Genomic DNA, 22,522 nt, shown 5'->3' on the forward strand with positions numbered 1-22,522 from the left:
TGTACTGTCAATCAATCTAAACAGAATTGAACAATCTCATCTGGGAACCTTTTTGTTTGTGTGTTTGTTTTAAATTTTATAATGAGAATGTAACTGATCCCTTAAAATTGAATTTTTGGTTTTTTTTTTTGGTTGTACTGGGCTTTGAATTCAGGGCCTCATACTTGGTAGGCAGGCACTCTACTTCTTGAGTCACTCTGCCAGCACAATTTTGTGTTGGGTATTTTTGAGATAGGGTCTCAAGAACTATTTGCCAGGGCTAAGTTTCAACTGCAGTCCTCCTGATCGATCTATGCGTCCTGAGTAGCTGGATTACAGACTTGAGCCACTGCCACCTGGCAAAATTTAAATTCTTAAGATGAATAGATTACAATGGACAGACCCTTGAAAAGGCATTTGACTGTCTATTTTTTTGCTCTAATGTCATTTTTCTTCTTGATAGTTGGAGGAAAAATTTAAGTTCTCAGAAACGTGTTCATAAATTTGTGGATGAGTTTGTAGAGGTGCTGAACATTTTTAATTGGGCTTTACTTCCAATGTTTTAAACTTGATATTTAGTAATACAGGTTGACTATCCCTTATCAGAAATACTTAGAACTGGAAGTATGTCAGATTTTTGGGGGGGTTTTGGAGTACTTGCATAGACTTCATGGTTGGGTGTCCCTAATCTGAAAATCCAAAATCAGAAATTTTCTGAAATAGAACTCTTTCTGAGTTTCATGGCACTCAAAGAGTTTCAGGTTTTGTGTTTTCAGATTAGTGATGTTTAAACTGTAATACTGGTTTGGAAGTAAGTAGGTGGTGGGTGGCTGGGAATTTAAGAAGAGCATATTAAAAAAAAAATCACTAGCACCTATCTAGGGCAGTAGTTGATCTCATCTTGAGGAAAAATGGTCCAGCTTTTACCTGAGACCAGATGTGTTGTGGCAGTAAGCATTTTGCTTTTACTGAAAAATAACAGGCCGGGCGTCAGTGGCTCATGCCCGTAATCCTAGCTACTCAGGAGACAGAGATCAGGAGGATCTTGGTTTGAAGCCAGCCCAGGCAAGTAGTTTGTGAGATCTGAAACACCCAACACAAAATAGGATTGACAGAGTGGCTCAAGTGGTAGAGCCCCTGCCTAGCATGCGTGAGGCCTTGAGTTCAAACCCCAGTACTGGAAAAAAAAAAAAAAAAAGTCGGGGCCAGGTGGTATATGCCCGTTATCCCAGTAACTTGGGAAGCAGAGGTAGGAGGATCAAGGTCTGAGGACTTCCCAGGGAAAAGTTGAGACCCTATCTGAAAAACAAAAGCAAGGAGGCCTGAGTTCAGTACTTTTAATATATTACACTTTTTAAGGTATTAAGCTCCCTCTGCCTCCTCAAAGAATTTAAAGTGCTTACCAACTCTCACACCTTTATTAAAACCCCATCATTTTAATTTTGTCAAAATTATTTTCTATTTTAATATTATTGTTATTTTATCACATTTCTTAATGCCTTCTTATGTGTGCAGATGGTGAGTTATCTTAAATTAGATTGTATTAGTTATTGTCCTGTCCATAAAAAGAATACATTGGAATTCTTTTCAGAGCATTGTAAAATAGTGTATCATATCTATGTGCCTATATGTCTGCGTTAGCATTAAAGCTGTCATCCCTTGGCCCTCTCCCCAAACCCTCGCACTTAAATATACTCGACCCCTTTCATGCAAATAATAATAAAAGTCTATAATAATAAGAGGGTTGGAGAAGGCAACAAAGGAAAGTTAGTCAATACAAAATACTGCTTCCCTTGAAGCCAGTTTAAGACCCCAGGCTTCTTTTTATAAACAGGACTATAACTCTCACAATTTTTCAAGTCTGATTATGGTTTACATTCTGTGTGGGATGGGATTAACATACTTTGTCTGATAGAAGTTTTTACCCATGTGATAAGAAGGGTTGTGATACAAAGCTGTTAATGCTTTGTCTGTTCCCCACTCCCAGTCTCTTACAATTTTTGTCCTTTAGGAGCCAGATTCTCTGGCTCAGGAACGGAGTATTCTTTAGTCTCTAAGGCCTGATGTTGATAGCTTAGTGATAGCTATGGGCTCTGAGCAATATTAATTTCAGTCAAATCACTTTTGGATGGTAATAGATTTCAAACTATTAAGTATAAGCCCTTGTCTGACTCAGTGGACTTTTAACATTCAAAGCAGATTTCATCCTTCTTTTACTAAATGCTTGCTGTCTTAACTGGATGAAGCTGGAATTTTGTTTTTATCTCCAGTATATTAACAGCATCTGAAAATTGTCTTCTTCCTTTGTCTCCTTTCCTTTCCTCCAGCACATCTACCTTCCCTTTGTATCTTAAACCAATTAAATGTAGCATGCATTTCTCTTATAGTAACAAGGCAGAATTGAAGTACATCCTCTTTTCAAAAAGCAGTTTCCACAAGATTTAGTTAGAGGGGAGATAACTGCGTTTTTATAATGTATGCATTTTCTCCTTGCATTTCTGTTAGATTTGCTGTGTCCATACTTAATTACAAGTATGAAGGTTACAACTTTGTTTTCCATCATTAAGAAAGCTGTTCTGTGGACTCCTTTTCAGTTGAATTATAGAATCCTGCATTTTATACTGTTAAAAATGCTTTTATTATAGGTAATAGTTTTAGCTTAAGACATAGATGTAGATTGTTTGCTTAGTCACAGTTATGACTACTCTATCGATGTTTCTTCTATATTAGTTACTAGTCTTGTGATAGAACCTTTATTTGGAGGTTTCAGAGCTAGTCTAGCTAGGTATTCATTCTGAACATTTTTTTTTAATGAGTCATCGTTTTTAATTCTGTGTTTAGCTGGGAAAACTCTTCAGATATTTAACATTGAAATGAAAAGTAAAATGAAGGCACATACCATGACTGATGATGTCACCTTTTGGAAGTGGATCTCTTTGAATACAGTTGCTCTGGTTACGGATAATGCAGTTTATCACTGGAGTATGGAAGGAGAGTCCCAGCCAGTGAAAATGTTTGATCGCCATTCTAGCCTTGCAGGATGCCAGATTATCAATTATCGCACAGACGCAAAGCAAAAGTGGTTACTTCTGACTGGCATATCTGCACAGGTAACATTTTTCTAGTTTTTGATAAAGAAGGTCTAGGAACTATTTTGCCCCCAAATATAGCTTGTTTTGAAGTTAGGCCTTTTATACTCAATTCTGTTGAATTTGACTATTGTGGAAGACTTTGTTTTCTTTGTAAAGTAAAGATTGCTGGCTTAAAACCTTTATATGACATAAAACTTAAGAGTAGTGTTATCAATTGTTTTTAACTCTTACAGAGTGAATAGAAATTGATTTTCAGTATGAATGATTTGGAATTTATTATGGAACAAAATGTCTTCTGCAGAATGAATACTTTTGTATTCATTCTGTCTTTCATTAATACAGTATAAAGAGGCGGTTGTATGAGGCACATTTTAAATATTCACTTAAGCTTTAATAGGATAATGTTAGGGGCTAAATTTTAAGTTAAGATGTATCAAATATATATTCAGACTCAAAAGCAAATTATAAATCCTATTGATGATGATAAGATATTCTCATTACTTAGGTAGTTGATAAATCTTGGAGTTACTGGTTCTTTGGATCCCCAAACTTTATTTTCATTGTTCCTTTGTAGCAAAATCGTGTGGTGGGAGCTATGCAGCTGTATTCTGTAGATCGGAAAGTGTCTCAGCCCATTGAAGGACATGCGGCCAGCTTTGCACAGTTTAAGATGGAAGGAAATGCAGAAGAATCCACGTTATTTTGTTTTGCAGTACGGGGTCAAGCTGGAGGGAAGGTAAGTTTGGCTTTAGTAACAATTTAGGTGAAATTTTGTCTAAATTCACAGTGTCTCCTCTTGTTAATTTCTTAATATTCAAGTTGTGAAAAGTGTGCAAATTCTATATCTGATGACTCTTGCCTAAAATCAGTAATGTTCTTTTATCAATTTTTTTCTATGAGCTTTTTTGGTTGTTGCTTGGGGGTTTGTTATTGTTGTTTTTGAAGCAGGGTCTCTCTATAACCCAAGCTACTTTTGAACTTCCCATCCTCCTACCTCAGCCTTCTGAGTTAGGGGATTACAGACATGCACCACCAGGACTGACTTTCTGTTAGCTGTTTATATTCGTTATTTTGATTGTCAAAACGCCTTATGTTGGTGTGTTTCATTTTACTCTACGTTGTCATTAGGGTTGCTAAAATACCCATCTCTGTGTGCTGCACATCTAGAAAGTCTAATTCAATAAGTGTTGCCCTTAATTGACTCATGTAAAATTCCCTACATGAGCTGGATTGGTGGTACATGCCTGTAAATCCAGCACATGAGAGGCAGAGGCAAGAGGATTGTGAGTTCAAGACCAGCCTGGGCTACATACAAGACCCTTCCTCAAAAGAAAAGGAAAGAAAAAAAATATACCTACGTGACTTGATTCACTTTCTGTGTTAGAATTCTTAATTGTAGACAAGGCATAGTCTTTTATGCTTTAATTATTTTATGCTTAATTGTAGAATAAGGCATAGTTAATTACAACATAAAAAAATTAGTGAAAGTATATTGAATACTTGAAAACAGCTAGGATGACTATATAACTGAGCATGGGAAATGAGAGCAAAGGGAGAATGGGCAGCAGCAAAGGTTCCACCCAAAAATCATGCCACAGAACTCTTTTAGTGAACTACACTGCTGTATGCTATTTCCAGTGCTGGAGTAGAATCTCTGCAGTCTTAAAATAGCTGTCCTGAGCATCCAGAGATTGAAGTTCAGTGTAGGAAAGGTCATGGCCGGCATCTTAGCTCAGAGAGGCGTGGAAAATAAGTGCTCCATGCTTCTCAAATGGAAAGTTGGTTTTACTTGCTATCAAAACTTACAAAGAGCACCTTCCTTCCTGACCCCCAGTGAGGAAGAAGGCTTAAATTATGGACAGACCACAAAGCTAGTTTCAACTTTGTTAGAACATTTGTCATCTCTTCTCCCCCACCTCACCCCTACCAAGTAGTTTTTAGGAATTAAGGTAGAGATTGCTTAAGCTAGGTATGGTGGTATATTCCTGTAATCCCAGCACTCAGGAGGCTGAAGCAACAGGATTGTAAGTTCAAGGCCAGCCTTGACTACATAAAAAAATAAGAAGGGCAGGAGTTTGCGGGGAGGAAAGGAAAAGAAAAATTGCTGAAAATATCACCTATAAACTGTCAGCAGAAAAGGAACATAAGATATCCATAGAGAGGTATAATTCTATCTAGAAATCTTGAACTGGACTAGTAATACTACCAACTGCTTAATATGACAGAGTTAGAAAACAATGTTGTATAGATCTAAACTAATGTGATTTAAACAAAAGTACAAAAAGTTTAGAAATTAGATATCCTTAAGATACAGGATGTTTTTTGAAAACTAAAAGCATTGTTATTATTATTATTGTAGTGGTAAAAAAATTTCTTTTGCTTGGCCTTGATGTGCAGCATCAAACATTTTAACCAAAATGTTCTTGTCTACTTTAAAAATTTTTTTTTCCTTTGAGACAGGGTCACTATGTATCCTAGGCTGGCTTCGAATTCTCAATCCTTTTCCCTCAGCCTCCTGAGTGCTGGGACTTACCAGTGTGTGCCACCACGCTGGCTTTCCATCCACTTTTATGGAATGTATTTGAAGGGAAATAGCTTAAGTATATACTCCTCTTTTGTGTTACAGCAGATACACAAGCAGAGAAGAATATTAGAACTTAAATTAAATTTCAGTTTGGAAATACTAAATTAAATTGAACACTATGAGAAATTAACTTTGTTCATAATGTATTAACGTTCCTACACCCTTCATTTTACGTAAATTATTTGAGGTGTGATTACTTCAAATATTCAACTAATAACACATGCTTATTTTGAAATAATATAGATTCATAGGAAGCTGTAAAGACAGTATAGAGAGATTTCCTATGCCCTTTCCCTTGTTTATTCCAATGATTACATTTTATATAGCTTTAGTATAATAGGAAAATCAGAAATTGGCACTGCTAAAGTTGTATGAATCTATGTCAGTCTCTGGTAAGTAAATTCAAGACACATAACTATTTCATTACCACAAAGATTTCCCTCATGACTTTATAGTCAAATCCTTTCCTCATCTCAACCACCATCCGGAATCCCTGGCAGCCACTAATTTTTCCTCTTCTTTGTAATTTTGTCAGTTTAAGAATGTTCTAGGACTGGGGGGCTTGACTCAAGTCATGTGCTTACCTAGTAAGTATGAGTCCCTGAGTTTAAACCCTAGTACCTCTCCAAAAAATAAAAAAAATAAAGGTTATATAAGGACCAGGATCATAACTTAAGTGGTAGGCTCTGAATTCAAGCCCTAGTACTAGGAACTGGAGGAGATTGATCTATAAAAGGGTTTATATATGTTACGTTAACTTTTTTAGATTAATTTTTTTTTACTCCCTACTCAGTGTAATGTCTGTGAGACTTTTTTGGAGGGAGCATGGTTAGTGGTACTGGGGATTGAACTCGGGGCTTCATGCTTTCTACCACTTCAGCCATTCCACCAGCCTGAGACATTGTTTTTATTACAGGAGTAATTGGTATGGATGTATCAAACACAATTCATCTATTACAGGGTGATTTGATTATTTCCTATTTGGGTCTGCAAATAAACCTGCTGTGATCAACTACTAAAAGATTTAGATTTATATCCATTTTATTTTCTTCTGAACAGTTACATATCATTGAAGTTGGCACACCACCTACAGGGAACCAACCATTTCCAAAGAAGGCAGTGGATGTTTTCTTTCCTCCAGAAGCACAAAATGACTTTCCTGTTGCAATGCAGGTATTTTAAGTAAAATAAGTGGACTTAAAAAAATCTCCCCTCTTAATTATTTAAATTATTAATTAATTGTTAATATTATTTTAATTATTAATTATTTAAAACGCTGCTGTCACTTGATATAAGTGGTGTTTAAAAGAATTAAAGTTTATTAGTGAAATGATATAATAGTCTGACTTTGTAAAATATGTAAGCTGGATTATCTATCCTAAAGTGTCAATAATTATCTTCTTTTTGTCTGAATAGATTTCATGCAGATTCTTGTGTTTTATTTAAGAACTTAATATATCCTATATTTAAATGTGCTATAAAAGTGAGGAGAACCTTAGATATTATCTTATAAGCCTTTTCTCAATGTTCTAGAATTTTGCCATATTTAAAATGGAATTGGAGTAGGTATTTTTGTTTTGTTTGTAGATTCATTACTTTACTATAGTGTTGATTTTCCTTGTGCAGATAAGTGAAAAACATGATGTGGTGTTCTTGATTACTAAATATGGGTATATCCACCTCTATGATCTCGAGACGGGCACCTGTATCTACATGAACAGAATCAGTGGAGAGACAATCTTTGTAACTGCGCCTCACGAAGCCACAGCTGGAATAATTGGAGTAAACAGAAAGGGACAAGTAAGGAAATCTCACAACTACTGCACTAGAGCAATGTAGCACATTGTCATTAACTTTTTTCAAAAGGTGGGGAAAGAGAGGAGGAGAAATAGGGAAATGTGTGTCAAAGGATACAAACTAGCAGTTATGTAGGATTAATAAATTTAGAGATCTCATGTCTAACAGGAAAAGTTAATAAAATTATGAATTTTTATTAAATAAATTTTAGCTGCTTTTGTCAAAAAAAGTGATCGTGTGAGGTGATAGGTGTTTATTTGTTACACTATAATGACCATTTTTCTACTTATGTACCTTATAACTTCATTTTATAAACCTCATATACACACAAAATTTACTTTAAAAAAGAAAATAACACATATCTAAAAGCACCAAGTACATGAATACAAAGTCTCTTTAATCTTGTCTCATAGAAACTGTTTGGCATATAGCCATCTAGAATTCTTTTTTTGTTGTTGTTGTTTTCCCGTTTATTCATATGTGCATACAATGTTTGGGTCATTTCTCCTCCCTACCTCCAAGAATTGTATTTCATTGTTGTCAAAAAAGTATCTCTTCATGAAAAGAAACTACTAGGATCACCTTTAACAAACCCTCCTTTATAGGGGTTTCTCTCTTATTACCCTCAAGATGGAGAGTATCAACTACAGAAATAAGAGTTCTACCTATATCCCTTTTCTAAATTACTAAATATTTAATGTTAGAAGGTGATATGTTCCAGTCTCTATTGTAGGGTGCCTGGAACGTTACCCAGTTCGATTGGGAAAATACTAACTGTTCTGAATTTGTCATCTTTGACAACTGTCTTCATGTCACCTTGCAAGTGGATCTCGTTTTGTGTCTTCTTAATATTTTGATGCAGTAATAAAAAAAATTTCTACCAGGAGGTATCATTTCTTAAAAATGGCTAAAATTAAGAAGACTTAGTACTGTTATTGGCCTTGCCATTTATTAGTTTTCCCTCAAATTAGTGTTTTTCTCAGAGAATAAGCAGCAGAAGTAGGTAACAGTGTTTTCCTCTTTTATTCAGTCTCTCCATTTCCTACCTGGATCCAGACCTAGTTCCATGCCTCTGCTTTGTGTCCCTATAACTTATGTAGCCCTCTCATAATACTTGTTACACTGAATTTAAATTGCTCACTGTCGCAGTTACCATTCTTCATTACAAAAGGTGTTTATCTTTGTTTAATTGTATTCTAGGAACAGTCAATGTTGGACACAAAAGTACTTTTAAAATTTCATAGCTTTCATTTATTTAGTTGTATGTGTCTCTCTTGGAAAATCAAGAATGAGTTGACCTTTTGATGAACTAGGTTAGTTGGTGATTTAATAATTATGATGTTATAAAGCCAGGGACTTCTTATTTCTGCTACTGTGCTGATGTTTTAAGGTAATGTTTAAGCTTAACTATCTTGTATAATTTCATCATATATTATTAACAAAGATGGGGGCTCCTAGAAACATAATTGTTACTTTCCCTCCCACCCCCAATTTTATGTGCTACCTACTTTGAGTAAAGAGATGTTTAAAGTAACCTTAAGCTTTGGGGCTTTCCTGTACTCTTTGATTTACTTTCAACTACTAGCTGGGCATATGCACAGAAATGAGTGCCTGGCCATCACTGGTTTAAAAGGGAAGAACAAATAAGACTTATAGCCAGACTATATACTATACTTTAGAAAACACAGGCACTTTCTCTGTCTTAGCTCTTACTAAGTAGTGGTTGCTAGAAATCTGCTAAAACAGTCTTGATGTGATAGTGATGAAATAGTGGATTTGGTATTTGGGGAAGACAAGGCGCTTCAAAAGTGTGGCTGGAACTGAATTTGTTCATTTTCGCTATTCTTCACAGGAAATAAGTAAAATTAAGGGTTGGGGTTGAGAGTGAAAATGACTATAAGAAAGTAGTTCTTTTACTTTTTTCCCTTGTGCTTGGGGATTGAACCCAGAGCCTTGCTCATGCTGAGCATGAGATCTACCGCTGAGCTCCACTCCCAGCCCTAATTACGTCCTTTAAACAATAGGTTTTAAATGTAAAGTAGACTGGCATACTGCAGATACAGATGGCCCTAAGGTCTGGGTGTGGGGATTTGACCTGAAGAAATGGAATAATATTGGAGATTAAAATTTCGACTTTCCTCAAAAGGAACAGTAGAGCAAGCAGAGCACACTTGTACCTATCCATTTGGCTTACTGAATTCTCAAATACTTTTCAGTTCTTACAGATCTTGGGACAGAAATTATCCATTTTCATTTATTCAGCTATTAAGCACGTGCTTGTGCTGAGCACTGTGTTGCTAGTAATGTAATGAAACTAAGGCAGCCTCCTTTCCTCATGTGGAATAGTGACTGAGAAACAGACAGGCCAATTACAATACTTTGAGAAATGCCATTGGTGTGCTATAACTAGTTTATAAGCTAGGGTGCATAACCAGCCCTGCATATGGCATAGAGAAAAACTCCTTTGATCTTGGGCAGTTGACCGTAGTTCACCTTTTGAGGCAAGTAGGCCAATGTTCTGTTTCTGTTAGTGTTAAGGAAGACTGAGGGTGCGGAACTATTTTCCAAGCAAAAACAATTAAAAATTACTTTTTACTAATGGCTGTATTTACTGAGTACCTTCCATTGTGTACTTCCATTTTGTTAGATGTTTCAGAATGCTATGATTTTTCTCTTCACCCATTCAGTATATAATCTGACCTGTCAGCTAGTAGATGTAATTAAAGAAAATTAGTGAAAAGTGTTTTTTAAACAAAAAGTCCTAGTCTGGTCTTGGTGGTGCATATCTGCAATCCTAGCTACTTGGGAGGCAAAGATAGGACGATCATGGTCAGAGGCTGGCCCTGGCAAAAGTGCAAAATCCAATCAGAAAATAATCAAAGGAAAAGGAAAAGGACTAGGGGGTTATGGTTTAAGTGTTAGAGCATAGGTGAGGCCCCATAGTTAAATCCTCACTACTTAAAAAAAAAGTCCCAAAAGGAGCCTTAGATTTCATTTAGAGTCATAGCCTGTTCATTTTTTTTTTTTTGAAACAGTGTTAGAGAATAAACTCTACCATTTGAGCAACCCCTCTCCCCCCGACACCCCCCAACCCTAATTTTGCCCAGACTGACTTTGAATTTGCATTGCTCCTGTTTCTGGCTCACAAATAGCTGGGATTACAGTGTATACCACTACATCCAGCTCACTGTCATTTTCTGTAGGTTGTCAGAATTGGACTTAGTATATAGGCCATGTAGCATTGTCTTTCAGAGCTCAGTGAAATGGAAGCCTTCATGTTTAATGTTGACCAACAAAGAATGAATAGCTGTTATCAAAGCAGTTAGAGTTTGGGCAGTATGACATAGGAGATTGCTCACATTACTGAAAGGCCATTTTTGTGGAACCCCACTGGCACTCATTTTAAAACTTCTCAGTTCTTTCTCCATCTTTTTTTTTTTTTTAATCTTTTTAGAAATTATTCTGGCAAGAAAACAGTTGTCAAATTTCACAGTTTGATTACCTTTTTTTTTCCTTTCTTTGGTGGGATAGGCTTTGAACTCAGGGCTTTGTGCTCTACCACTTGAGCCATGCCTCCAGTCCACTTTGCTCTGGCTATTCTGGAGGTGGGGTCTTGCAAACTGTTTGACTGGGCTGACTTCAAACCACAATCCTCCTAGTCTCAACCTCTCAAGTAGCTAACCACTGTGACTCAGTAGTAACCTGGTCTAAACAGATTTGGTGCCACTTATATCCAATGGAACATATTATAACTATGTAATACAATCATTAAATTGCAGGTTCTGTCAGTGTGTGTGGAAGAAGAAAACATAATTCCTTACATCACCAATGTATTGCAAAATCCTGATTTGGCTCTGAGAATGGCTGTACGTAACAACTTAGCTGGTGCTGAAGAACTCTTTGCTCGGAAATTTAATGCTCTTTTTGCCCAGGGAAATTACTCAGAGGCTGCAAAGGTGGCTGCAAATGCACCAAAGGTAAATGATTACAAAAATCAAGTTGTCATGATTATGGTTTAATATTCTCTATTTCTAATAATGCAAGAAGAGAAACCAGCTTTGCATAGAGAAACTAACTGCTTTCAAGTTACATTTCCTTTGGTAAAATATGACAGCTGTCAGTACCTCTGTTTTAAAATTCATAATGTTAGAACAATATTTAGCAAGCTACAATTTACATAGATATAACAATGTTGTTACTTAGTTTCAGTACTTTTGACCTCATAAATGATAGCTAGTTATTTTAATTCTGAAAGTTGGTCACTAAACAGGTGCTATTCAATTTGTAGTAGATAAAGATGTCAGAAATTGGGCTGGATTTATTCCCATTAGTTTTTTATATTGGTTTATTATGTTGAACTAAATTTAATACCTTACATTCCTGATCAATATTATGAAATTTGCATTTAATTTAGCATGAACTTTATTTGATAACTGGTCGTAACTATTTCATAGTTATTCTTTTACACATGGATATTATATTCAAATCAGTATATTACCGATTCTGAATAATTTTATATAACATTGAACCAAAGATTGACAAAATCTTTGCGAGTACCAAAGATTTGCAATTTGGACTTAATAGATCAACTAATGCCTTTAAGATTGACCTCAGACCCTAGTGTGATGTTGAGGAGTCTTTGACATTTCTCTTTCTTACCAGGGAATTCTTCGTACTCCAGATACCATCCGTCGGTTCCAGAGTGTCCCAGCTCAGCCAGGCCAAACTTCACCCCTCCTTCAGTATTTCGGAATCCTTTTAGACCAGGGCCAGCTGAACAAATATGAATCCTTAGAGCTGTGTAGACCTGTACTTCAGCAGGGGCGGAAACAGCTTTTGGAGAAGTGGTTGAAAGAAGATAAGGTACGTTAATTTGTATTGGTATAATTTTGCTTTGATCGAAAAATAGGAGTTAAAATTTAGTTTAGGCTCAACCAAAATGTCTCCGTTTTTACTGTTGTAGAAACAAATGCATGTACTTGCTTCCTTTGAATATATATTTCTCTTTATGAATGTTAAGGTGAGATATCTTTGTTTTGTTTAGGTTTTTTAATGGAATCCAGGATTCTTGCTTGGTAGTTAAAACTATGCCCTGGAAGAGAGTTGCTGTCTTTTTGCTTTAGGAAAAGCTTACTTTGAGATGCTCATGTTCATTGTGCATTCATATTTGTCAGAATCTGTCTCATTCATCTGGACATAAGGGTATAACCTTGTCTCCTACACGCCACACGTAGTAGGCAGTACGAGTATCATCTTTTCTTTTAGAACTTCCAAAGTGTTGTCAAAAATGTGGTATTTGCTGCCAGTAAACATGTTTGGATGAGTCAAGGAAAACATGTTAAATAAAATGTTAGATCATACTATGTAAAAAGGACAGCAAAGCTGTCTTAATTAGTAGTGAGATACTGTTGAACAGTGATTTCACAGAATGTTAATTGCTGTTACATGAAAATATTTGACTTGGTTTCAAATAGGACCGTTTATTATAAAATACTAATCACCTTTACTATAGAATTTCTCCTTGCCTTTATATTCACTCAGTATTTAATTTTCTTTTTAGACAGAGCATATAATATACTGTTTATAGAGCAGGTTATGTGGAATAGAGATTGAGAAGCAAGCAATACATGGCTATTTATTTGTAGGGCAACAAATTTAGGCAGTCTGTTACTATTATTCCTTTTATAAAACTATACAAAGCCTTTCTGCATAAAGTTGTATTATTGAATTGCCATGACATGTGCCATTGTCAAAAACTGAGGTATACTGTACAAATACTGGGTAGCAAATAACTTTTAGGCAGGCACTCTACCACTTCAGCCACTCCACCAGCCCGTAAATAACTTAATGTACTATATCTTTCAGCATTGGTGTATGTTGGTAGTATTTTTACATTACTAATTCTAAGTCCTTGTTTCTTGACCCAGCTTCTGGCAGTCTTATAGGATACGGGAGGATAGTACTTCAGAATGGAGATGCTTGGACAGGAATCTCTGCTGAAAAATAGTTACTAGCCACACTAGCAAGTATTTGAGATCTGTTCTAATTGTTCAAGATAAGGGAGGATGGGAATAGCCAAGGTAACTGAGCTGATCTAGGTACCAGGGAGATAGCTCTTTGGGAATCAATACCTTTCATTATCTTTTGTGTGTGTATGTGTGTGAAAAGTCTTGGGGCTTATTTGTAGTAAAAGAGACATTGATCAGTCCTTCATTAGTGAGCATTTTTAGTTGTGTAGAATCTGAAAGAACTTCTTACTTTAGCATTAAATGTCAGTTATAAGGGCTGGTCTCTGAAGTTATCATTAAAGTAGAAATCAACACTAGCATGTAAAGCGAAATTCTTAGATTTCCAGATTGGAAACTAAGGCAGGTTGAATAATGAGTGGGTATCTGCTTGTGTACTTCATAAAAATTGTAAAATTTTTATGTTTGATCTTGCAAAATTAGCCTTTGCTTCTTTACAACCTTAAATCCTAAAGTTAAGGTGATGCTGGAGGGCTAGTAGAATGACTCAACTGTTAGAGAGCCTGCCTAGCAAGCACGAGCCCCTGAGTTCAAATACTGGTACCAAAAAAAAAAAGATGATAGCGCTTAGGTCCTTCAAACAAATAGGTTACCACCCTAGGTTTAATAATGGTCCTTAGGGTAAGCCTTATTTGGCTCTTTTAATATCTTGTTTTCTTTCTTTTAAAAAAAAAATTTTTTTTTTTTTTTTTTTTTTGACAAGATGTCTGTGTGTAGCCCAGACTGACCTTACACTTGTGAACCTCCTACCTTAGCCTCCCAGGTTTGGGGATTATAGGCACATGACACCACAACCAGAAGTATGAAATGTTCATTTGGTAACATTACATTAAAAGTTAAAAGTTGCATTATTGAGCTTAGATGTATGGTTTAATGGTAGAGTACTTGCCTAGCATGCCTGATGCCCTGGCTTTAATCCTTAGCACCACAAAGGAAAAAGCACTTGGATTAGTTTTGAAAACTGGGAACACGTGGTTCTATCAGAATATTCTTAGTAGGTAGAGGTAGTTGCATTTCTAGCAAGGTAGTTGGTAACATCTAAAAGCATGAAATCTTGGTGTTCTATCTTTGTTTAATAGGAGTTAAGGAGAATTCTGCTGAGACATTGTTGTGAATACAATATCAAGAGTCTACCAACCACAACCCCTGTATATTTATATAATATTTTTGGGAAAATAAGTGACCAAGTACCACTCTATTATTTATAGGGAAAGAGTATCAATTACTTGTTTGTAAAGCAGTTCATGGGTCACTAACGACTCTCTCTTTCCTTTGGACAGCTGGAATGTTCTGAAGAACTGGGTGATCTTGTGAAATCTGTGGATCCCACATTGGCACTTAGTGTGTACCTAAGGGCTAATGTCCCAAATAAAGTTATTCAGTGCTTTGCAGAAACAGGTCAAGTCCAGAAGATTGTTTTATATGCTAAAAAAGTGAGTTCAATGAAACAAATTCTCAACATAAATTCATTAAAACTGTTAAAAGAGAAATTAGCCTATACTGACTCTGTTACTTAATAGTGAATTTCCTTTAAATTTTAAATTACTTGGAAAAGTATAAAAATCCTATTTTACTTGTCATACATAGAATTCATATTTGATAAAAAAAAAATGGAGACAGCAACTCCTGTGTGGCTTTTCAGAATCTAAGATAGCAGGGGCATACTTTTACATGCTAACATAAAGTTTTTGAAAAGGTCATTCATTGATTGTAGCAAAGCCAACTATAAAAACTTTATGGCTATTTGTTCAAATAATGTCATTACCAAGGTCTAATTTAGCATCTTAAATTGCAAATGAATTTGTGCTTTCACTAGCAGTTCTACAGTTACAAGATTTTATTGTAGAAAATGCCTTTCAGTGCTATAAAAATGAAACTTTTTGGCCAGGCTTTAGTCTTTTTTGCATTTGTAGGTTGGATATACTCCAGACTGGATCTTTCTGCTGAGAAATGTAATGCGGATCAGTCCCGATCAGGGACAGCAGTTTGCGCAAATGTTAGTTCAGGATGAAGAGCCTCTTGCTGACATTACACAGGTAACGGCTTTAAAAGCGAGAGGTATGGTGCCATCTATATACAACTTTAAAACATAGAAAACAAATAATCATCTTGTTTAGAGATGTGTATGTATTTAAACAATGAAGAACATATGGGAGTAATAATACACCGAAGACAGTGGCTGCCACTGGTGGGGGAGAGAGGCACATAGGGAGTGTGAGTCCATTTTTTATACACAAAAGCTTGATTATATTTTGCTGTTGTATAATATCTTAAAATGTTTTGTAGTTGTTTTTTATCATACCTCAATGTAACTGAATTCTCCAGGTAGTATCATTGATTCTTTTTTGTGATACCGGGGATTGAAATCAGTGCTCTGTGCTTATAAGCAAGTGCTGTACTAACTTGAGCCACATCCCCAGTCCACATCACTATTCTTGAAGTGTGAAGCTCTGTTGTCCAGTTGGTATTTGTTAATTCTGATATTTTGTCTGTGCAATTTTTTCAACTTAAAAGAGATCATTGTTAATTTCACTTACATATTGTCAATCATTTTTTATAGATTGTGGATGTCTTTATGGAATACAATCTAATCCAGCAGTGTACTGCATTCTTGCTTGATGCTCTGAAGAATAATCGCCCATCTGAAGGCCCTTTACAGACGCGGTTGCTTGAGATGAACCTTATGCATGCCCCTCAAGTATGTGTTTTCCTGCTTTTTTTTTTTTCATTTTACTTTTTTGTTTTGTTTTGTTTTATTATTCATATGTGCATACAAGGCTTGGGTCATTTCTCCCCCCTGTCCCCACCCCCCTCCCTGTTTTCCTGCTTTTTAGGCATGTTTCCAACACTGTTCTAGTAATTATTGAGAGCGTCACAGATTGTTATTCAGAGTTATGAGATGATCATTCCTTGCTCAAGAAAATTAAGCTAATATTCCTTTGTATTTTATTTCTTCTGCCAGTTTACTGATGAATCTTAATATGTAGTCTGGATGTGGCATTACTGATATAAAAGAAGTGGTAAAATAAGCTCATCTTGTTTGTGGTTTTCTAGGTTGCAGATGCTATTCTAGGGAATCAGATGTTCACGCATTATGACCGGGCTCACATCGCTCAGCTGTGTGAAAAGGCTGGCCTACTGCAGCGTGCATTAGAACACTTCACTGATTTATATGATATAAAGCGTGCTGTTGTTCATACCCATCTTCTTAATCCTGAGGTATTTTGTTTTTTTACCTGCTGCTTGTGATTAACTGGTATGCTGAGAAGTGGGTTTGTGTTATTACATTATAGTAATTTCATACCACCACGAGGTCCAACATTTTCATTTAATTAATTTTCTTTCCTCTAGTGGTTAGTGAATTACTTTGGGTCCTTATCAGTAGAAGACTCCTTAGAATGTCTCAGAGCCATGCTGTCTGCCAATATTCGTCAAAATCTGCAGATCTGTGTTCAGGTGGCTTCTAAGTACCATGAACAACTGTCAACTCAGTCTCTGATTGAACTCTTTGAATCTTTCAAGAGTTTTGAAGGTAATTAGGAGTTTTTAAAGAATTATTTAAGATAGCCAAAGAGAGAGGCATGCTTACAGTCAGGCTGTTGAAATTGTCTTTCTAAAAGCATAATCATATGGAACATTTTAGTATTTTGAGTTTCATTACTCATGTTGTCATGGTCCTGTTAATTACATATGGAAAAACATCTGGTACATGAGATTCATTTAAAATTGAAAATGGAATGTTGAGTAGTTGTTCTTTCTACTTCTAAACTATTTAAAAAATTGAATTGAATTTTCTGTTCTGTAGGGATTTAAGTAGAAACCCACTTTATTGAACAGGTTACTGGGTTAGTATTCTTACTGCATGCACTCTTTAAGCAATCAATTTATAGTTGGGAGTCTTTTTTTTTTTTTTTCATTTTTTCTTTTATTATTCATATGTGCATACAAGGCTTGGTTCATTTCTCCCCCCTGCCCCCACCCCCTCCCTTACCACCCACTCCGCCCCCTCCCTCTCCCCATATAGTTGGGAGTCTTTAGTATAAGAATTTTTTCAATTGTTTAATTGTTATTCTGTCATTCTCAAAAGTGTCCCTATGTTTAATTTTAATTATTTCTTTCTTTAAGGTCTCTTTTATTTTCTGGGATCCATTGTTAACTTTAGTCAGGACCCAGATGTGCACTTTAAATATATTCAGGCAGCCTGTAAGACTGGGCAGATCAAAGAAGTAGAAAGAATCTGCAGAGAAAGCAACTGCTATGATCCTGAGAGAGTGAAGAATTTTCTCAAGGTAAGTGTTTTTTAATGATGTGCTTTCTGCATTGGTTGAGGATCAGCAGTTCTGTGGGGGTTTTGAAAATCTTAATGCTCTCAAATTGTGTGCTGGGCTACTTCTTCTAAACTTAATGCCCTGTGGTTTCTTTTGAAATAGGGAAGGAAATTAGTAAGTAATACTTAGAATGACCATCTGCTTAAAACAAGAAAAAATAACAGTCTGAACAAAAACCTTCATTTTTACATTTTAATTTTGGGAAGAAAAAAATTTTAATGTTGCAAGCTCACTTTAGAATATCACTTAATCTAGGTTTTATTATTTTTCTTTCTTTACTTACGAGACTGTCTCACTATGATCTTTTCACTGTGAACATTTTTTTGTTTTCCAGTGGTGTTGGGGATTGAACCCAGGGCCTCTTGCTTGAGAGATAGGCAGGCGTTCTATCACTAAGCTGCCATCCCACCCCTATTGTCTCACTGTGTAGTCTAGAGTTCAGTCTGGCCTTGAATTCACAGCCTGCTTCGGGCTTCAGGGTGCTGGGATTATAGATGGATACCATCATGCCCAGCTTAGGTTTCTTTTCAGTATTAAAATCAGTTTGTGCTTGGTATCATTTTGAGGAATCTCAGTTGTAAGCAAAGATGTCTTTTGTCAAATGGATGTAGGTTTACAAATCAAATCTACCTAAAATCTAGAAAATATTAGTAGTGTAATTCACAAATCAAAGCTTAGTTTTGTGACAAATGAATTCAGTTACAGAGAATTAAGGGCTACTTATGTAGGTCTAAAGAGTTAGGATTTAAGATTCTGAGCTCTTTGGAGCATACTTATGGGCAGGTAATTTTTTTTTTTTTTTTTGTCCTTCTTGCGGTGCTAGGAATCAAACCAGAATCTTGCACATGGCTTGGCAAGTGCTTTGCCACTAAACTGCATCTCCAGCCCTAATATTTAACTTTGCTTTTAGCTTTAGTCTCATACCTGCCAGGTTTGTTTTTTTGGGGGTATGGGGGTGGGAAAATAAAGTTTTACAGTTTGCAGCTGTCTATAAAAGACCAGGGAAAAATAATGAAACACTCAGAATACCACTCTCCACTGCCATATATGCATATATGAGTATGTACATATGTATATATAGTGATTTCAAAGTTTATTTAAAATTTTGAAGTATTTTTTGTCTTCTGGAAAAATTTTATTTTATGAAAAATAGCTTTTCTCATCCCTCAACTTTGATGGTTTGTCAATAGTGTGTAGTTGCATTGGCATATGCTGTTTTGAAGAATTTACTACCTGGCCTCTATATTAAATAAACAAATTCTACAGGTTTTAATGTAATGAAATAGTCTTAAGTGCTGAAATTGTCCTGCAGTTTTGACTAAAAGATAAACTCTCCAAAAAACCTATGTAACTTTATGTAGCATTATAATGTCTTAGCCATCATCAGTATTTTGGGGAACCTGGCTAGTATCATAATGTTGAAAACCAAAACTTCCTAACATCCAAATAAAACTCCAAATGAGAAAGGTTTGTCTTCTATGCCTATAGTTTACCTGTGACTCTTCTTCATAGGAAGAGGTTCATTTCCTCTCTTGAATATCATTGTTGCTTCTTTTTAATAAAAATACTACTAGATTCTTACATCGTGATTTCCTTTTTTTTTTAAAATCAGGCTCTCAACTTTTATGCTTCCATTTTAATTTCTTTAGCCTTGAAATTTAATACTTGAGTTATCATTTATATTAACACAGGTCAAGCATGAATTATGATGTTCTCAAATTTCAAAAAAATCCTTTGAGCAGGGTGTGGTCAACCATATCTGTAATCCCAGCTTGGATGGCTGAGGCAGGAGGATATTGAGTTTGAGGCCAGCCTTAACTACATAACAAGGCCTGTCCCATAAATTAATATTTGGGTAGTAGAATGGGATGGCCTTGGTGACTTAGACCCTGGATTTTTACCTCCACAATTAAGAATTAGGTGCAAACCTGATATATTTAGTATAGGAGTAGGTGTGGATTATGTTCCTAACAGTCAGACATGCTTCAAATTCTTTTTCTCTCTATTATTAGGTATTGATTATTGAGTATCTTATATACTATAGGTGCTTCAGTATTAACCATTCTTAACAAATTGCGTTGATGGGCCTTGGAATAAGATTTGGAAATTCTACATGCAGTTTCTATTAGGCAAGTTTATTTTCCGTTTAAGTTGTTTGATTCTGCAAAAATTTATTTCCAGACTGAATTAGAGATAAACATATGATGTGAAAATCCTTTGAACTGGGGGCTTAATGCTAAGATGCCGTTGTACTCAGCTTTACCTCATGTCAGACCATTTACTCAGCTGTCTTCACTGATCTTTGATATGAAGCTATAGTGCCTCCTGCCATCACTATTACTAAGCTTAATTTTGGAGATAGTAACTACATAATAATTAACTGCTGTTGTAAACTTTGTTATTCTAAGAAAACTGCTTCTCTGAATGTAGTCTTGACTCTCAATTGTGTGCTAGTTACCAGAATCATAGACATTGGAAGAACAGACTCTCCCTTTTAAAACAATCCTGTAGGGGGTAGGGATGTGGCTCAGTGGTAGAGCACTTGCCTAGCATGTTTCGATCCCCAGCACTGTTTTAAAAGAGGGGAAGGATGGTTAAAAACCCTAAAACCAAGCTGAAATAGTGCTATTCATATCATTTGACACCCCTTAAATCTATGGTTCTGTAGTTCTCAATAGAAAGCATGGAACTGCTCTTCAAACCCATGTTTTCCTCCTTGCTACGTTTGGTATTCTTTTCTACTATTCCTTGTCTCCTAGAAGTGCTTCAATCACTCTTGCCTGGGGTGCTATTCCTGATGCTCTTCCCCCCCCCCACACCCCCACACACACCTTTTCCTGCCTCAGGGAATTTGCTTATGCCTCAGACTATTTTTGTCTCAGCCCTTTATGACTTGCTCCCTGGCCTTCTCCAGGCTTCTGAACAAGTATTGTAAGAAAGGATGTCTCTGTTTACCCTATCTAGAATACCTAACTAGACCCCATTCTCTTCCTTCTCTTATCATTATAACACCCACCTCTATGAAACATTGTGTCTTCTAGTATGATGTAATTCTCTTGAGGGATTGAACTCTGCTTGCTTAGAGTATATAGATACTCAGTAAATACTTGGTAATTGAACAAATTATGGTTTAGAAAACATGGATCTGGGAAGCTGAGACCAGGAAAATCATGATTCGAGGTGAGCTTGGGCCAATAGTTTGCAGATACCGTTTCCAAGATGACGAGACCAAAATGGACTGGAGGTGTGGGCACCTGCTTTGCAAGTGCAAAGTTCTGAGTTCAAACCCCAATTCCATCTTAAAGAAAGAAGGAAAGAAAGAAATGAATTAAAGGAAGAAAGAATCTTGATCAATTTATATAATTCCAATTTGGACCTTAAACTTGTTAAATATTATTGGGAGTTGTAAATAGTTTAAAATGTTAACATTATTTCAATGTATAAATTCACTGTATAAATTTAGGCAATCAGGAAAATATCTTGGTTCTTTTTCAATCTAAAATTTTCTTTTAGAATGTAGTTAGTTGTCTTTGCCAGAGAAGTGTTAAACACTTATGCACAGAAATAGACTAAATAATCTTAGATTGCTTGTAATTATGTTTTTTCCTAACTAATGAAAGCATGTAATATTTATTTTGGGTATTAAACATGATAAGGAAAAGACTAATATGTTGACTCACTAATTTTTTTATGTTGATTTAGAAGGAAAAGCATGACCTACTGAAATTTTTTTGTAGGTAGATGCAGATAAATTTTTTCTAGAACTGATTATAACAGCTCTTATTTATTGGTGGTACTGCGGGTTAAACTCAGGGTCTCACTCTTGTTAGGCAGATGCTCTACCACTTGAGCCACGCTCCCCAGCCCTTTTTGCTTTAATTATTTGAGAGTAGGATTTCACGTTTCTGCATGGACCAGGCTGTTTGCATAGATCCTCCTTTTTATATTTTCCATGTACCTAGGTGATAGGTGCATGGCAACATAACTAGCTATTAGTTGAGATGGATTCTTTCTAACTTTTTGCCTGGGCTGGGCTCAAACCTTGATATTCCCATCCTCTGCCTCCTGAGTCCCTGGATTACAGCCATATGCCACTGTGCCTGGCAGTTTCCATGATTTTAAAACAAGTACTTGCCTTAGACTTTCCTTAATGTGAAAAGTCTGTAGCTGGACTTCCACTTCAGATTTATAGCCATTTTTAGAATTTAGGAGTGCTCACAAATTTTTCTTGGTGTACTCTTCATATGATTCATAACTGGGTAACTGCAGTCTAGTCTTAAGAACTATTTTATATATCTTGCAAGTAATATTCTTACTGGCTACCGTTGGGGAAAGTCCTATCCTGCTTAGTTCTACTTCATCTTAGACACTGTCTTAGAGGAATCATTTATTGAGCAATGTTTCATGTGTATAAATGAATTCCTGATGGAAACTGTTGTTTTTTGTGCTGTACCTTGTATCTGTGGGATGTAACAGGACATGTATCAGGTAAATGCCCAGTACAGGTCTTATCTACCTGTCTATAACATCTTTTATGTCAGTCTATAAGTAGGATCGTAGCTTGGTATTTGTAATGGTAAAAGCAGTTGGCAATTTAAAGATGTCGTTTCTTTAAATGCTATTTTTTCCTTTGTTTTTTTCATTTTTTGCCTTTTTCTTATTATAACAACATGTGGTGTATTACTCATGGCCATCACCATCACGCTGCTCCTTGTA

At 35.9% G+C, this 22,522-nt stretch overlaps 1 protein-coding gene across 4 annotated transcripts in view; it reads left to right on the forward strand.

Annotated features, from left to right (window-relative positions):
* Positions 1-22,522, forward strand: part of Cltc (clathrin heavy chain) — a 64,962-nt gene that overhangs the window by 18,035 nt on the left and 24,405 nt on the right. For all 4 annotated transcript variants that reach the window (XM_020161824.2, XM_074046216.1, XM_020161822.2 and 1 more), the window contains exons 3-14: positions 2,821-3,089; positions 3,646-3,807; positions 6,715-6,828; positions 7,282-7,455; positions 11,232-11,429; positions 12,115-12,315; positions 14,759-14,911; positions 15,392-15,514; positions 16,039-16,176; positions 16,533-16,697; positions 16,830-17,010; positions 17,604-17,767. In XM_020161824.2, coding sequence (XP_020017413.1) covers positions 2,821-3,089; positions 3,646-3,807; positions 6,715-6,828; positions 7,282-7,455; positions 11,232-11,429; positions 12,115-12,315; positions 14,759-14,911; positions 15,392-15,514; positions 16,039-16,176; positions 16,533-16,697; positions 16,830-17,010; positions 17,604-17,767 — 2,042 coding nt within the window. The remainder of the gene's footprint in view (positions 1-2,820; positions 3,090-3,645; positions 3,808-6,714; positions 6,829-7,281; positions 7,456-11,231; positions 11,430-12,114; positions 12,316-14,758; positions 14,912-15,391; positions 15,515-16,038; positions 16,177-16,532; positions 16,698-16,829; positions 17,011-17,603; positions 17,768-22,522) is intronic.

Source organism: Castor canadensis, chromosome 11, assembly GCF_047511655.1.
Source record: "Castor canadensis chromosome 11, mCasCan1.hap1v2, whole genome shotgun sequence".
Taxonomy (NCBI): Eukaryota; Metazoa; Chordata; class Mammalia; order Rodentia; family Castoridae; genus Castor; species Castor canadensis.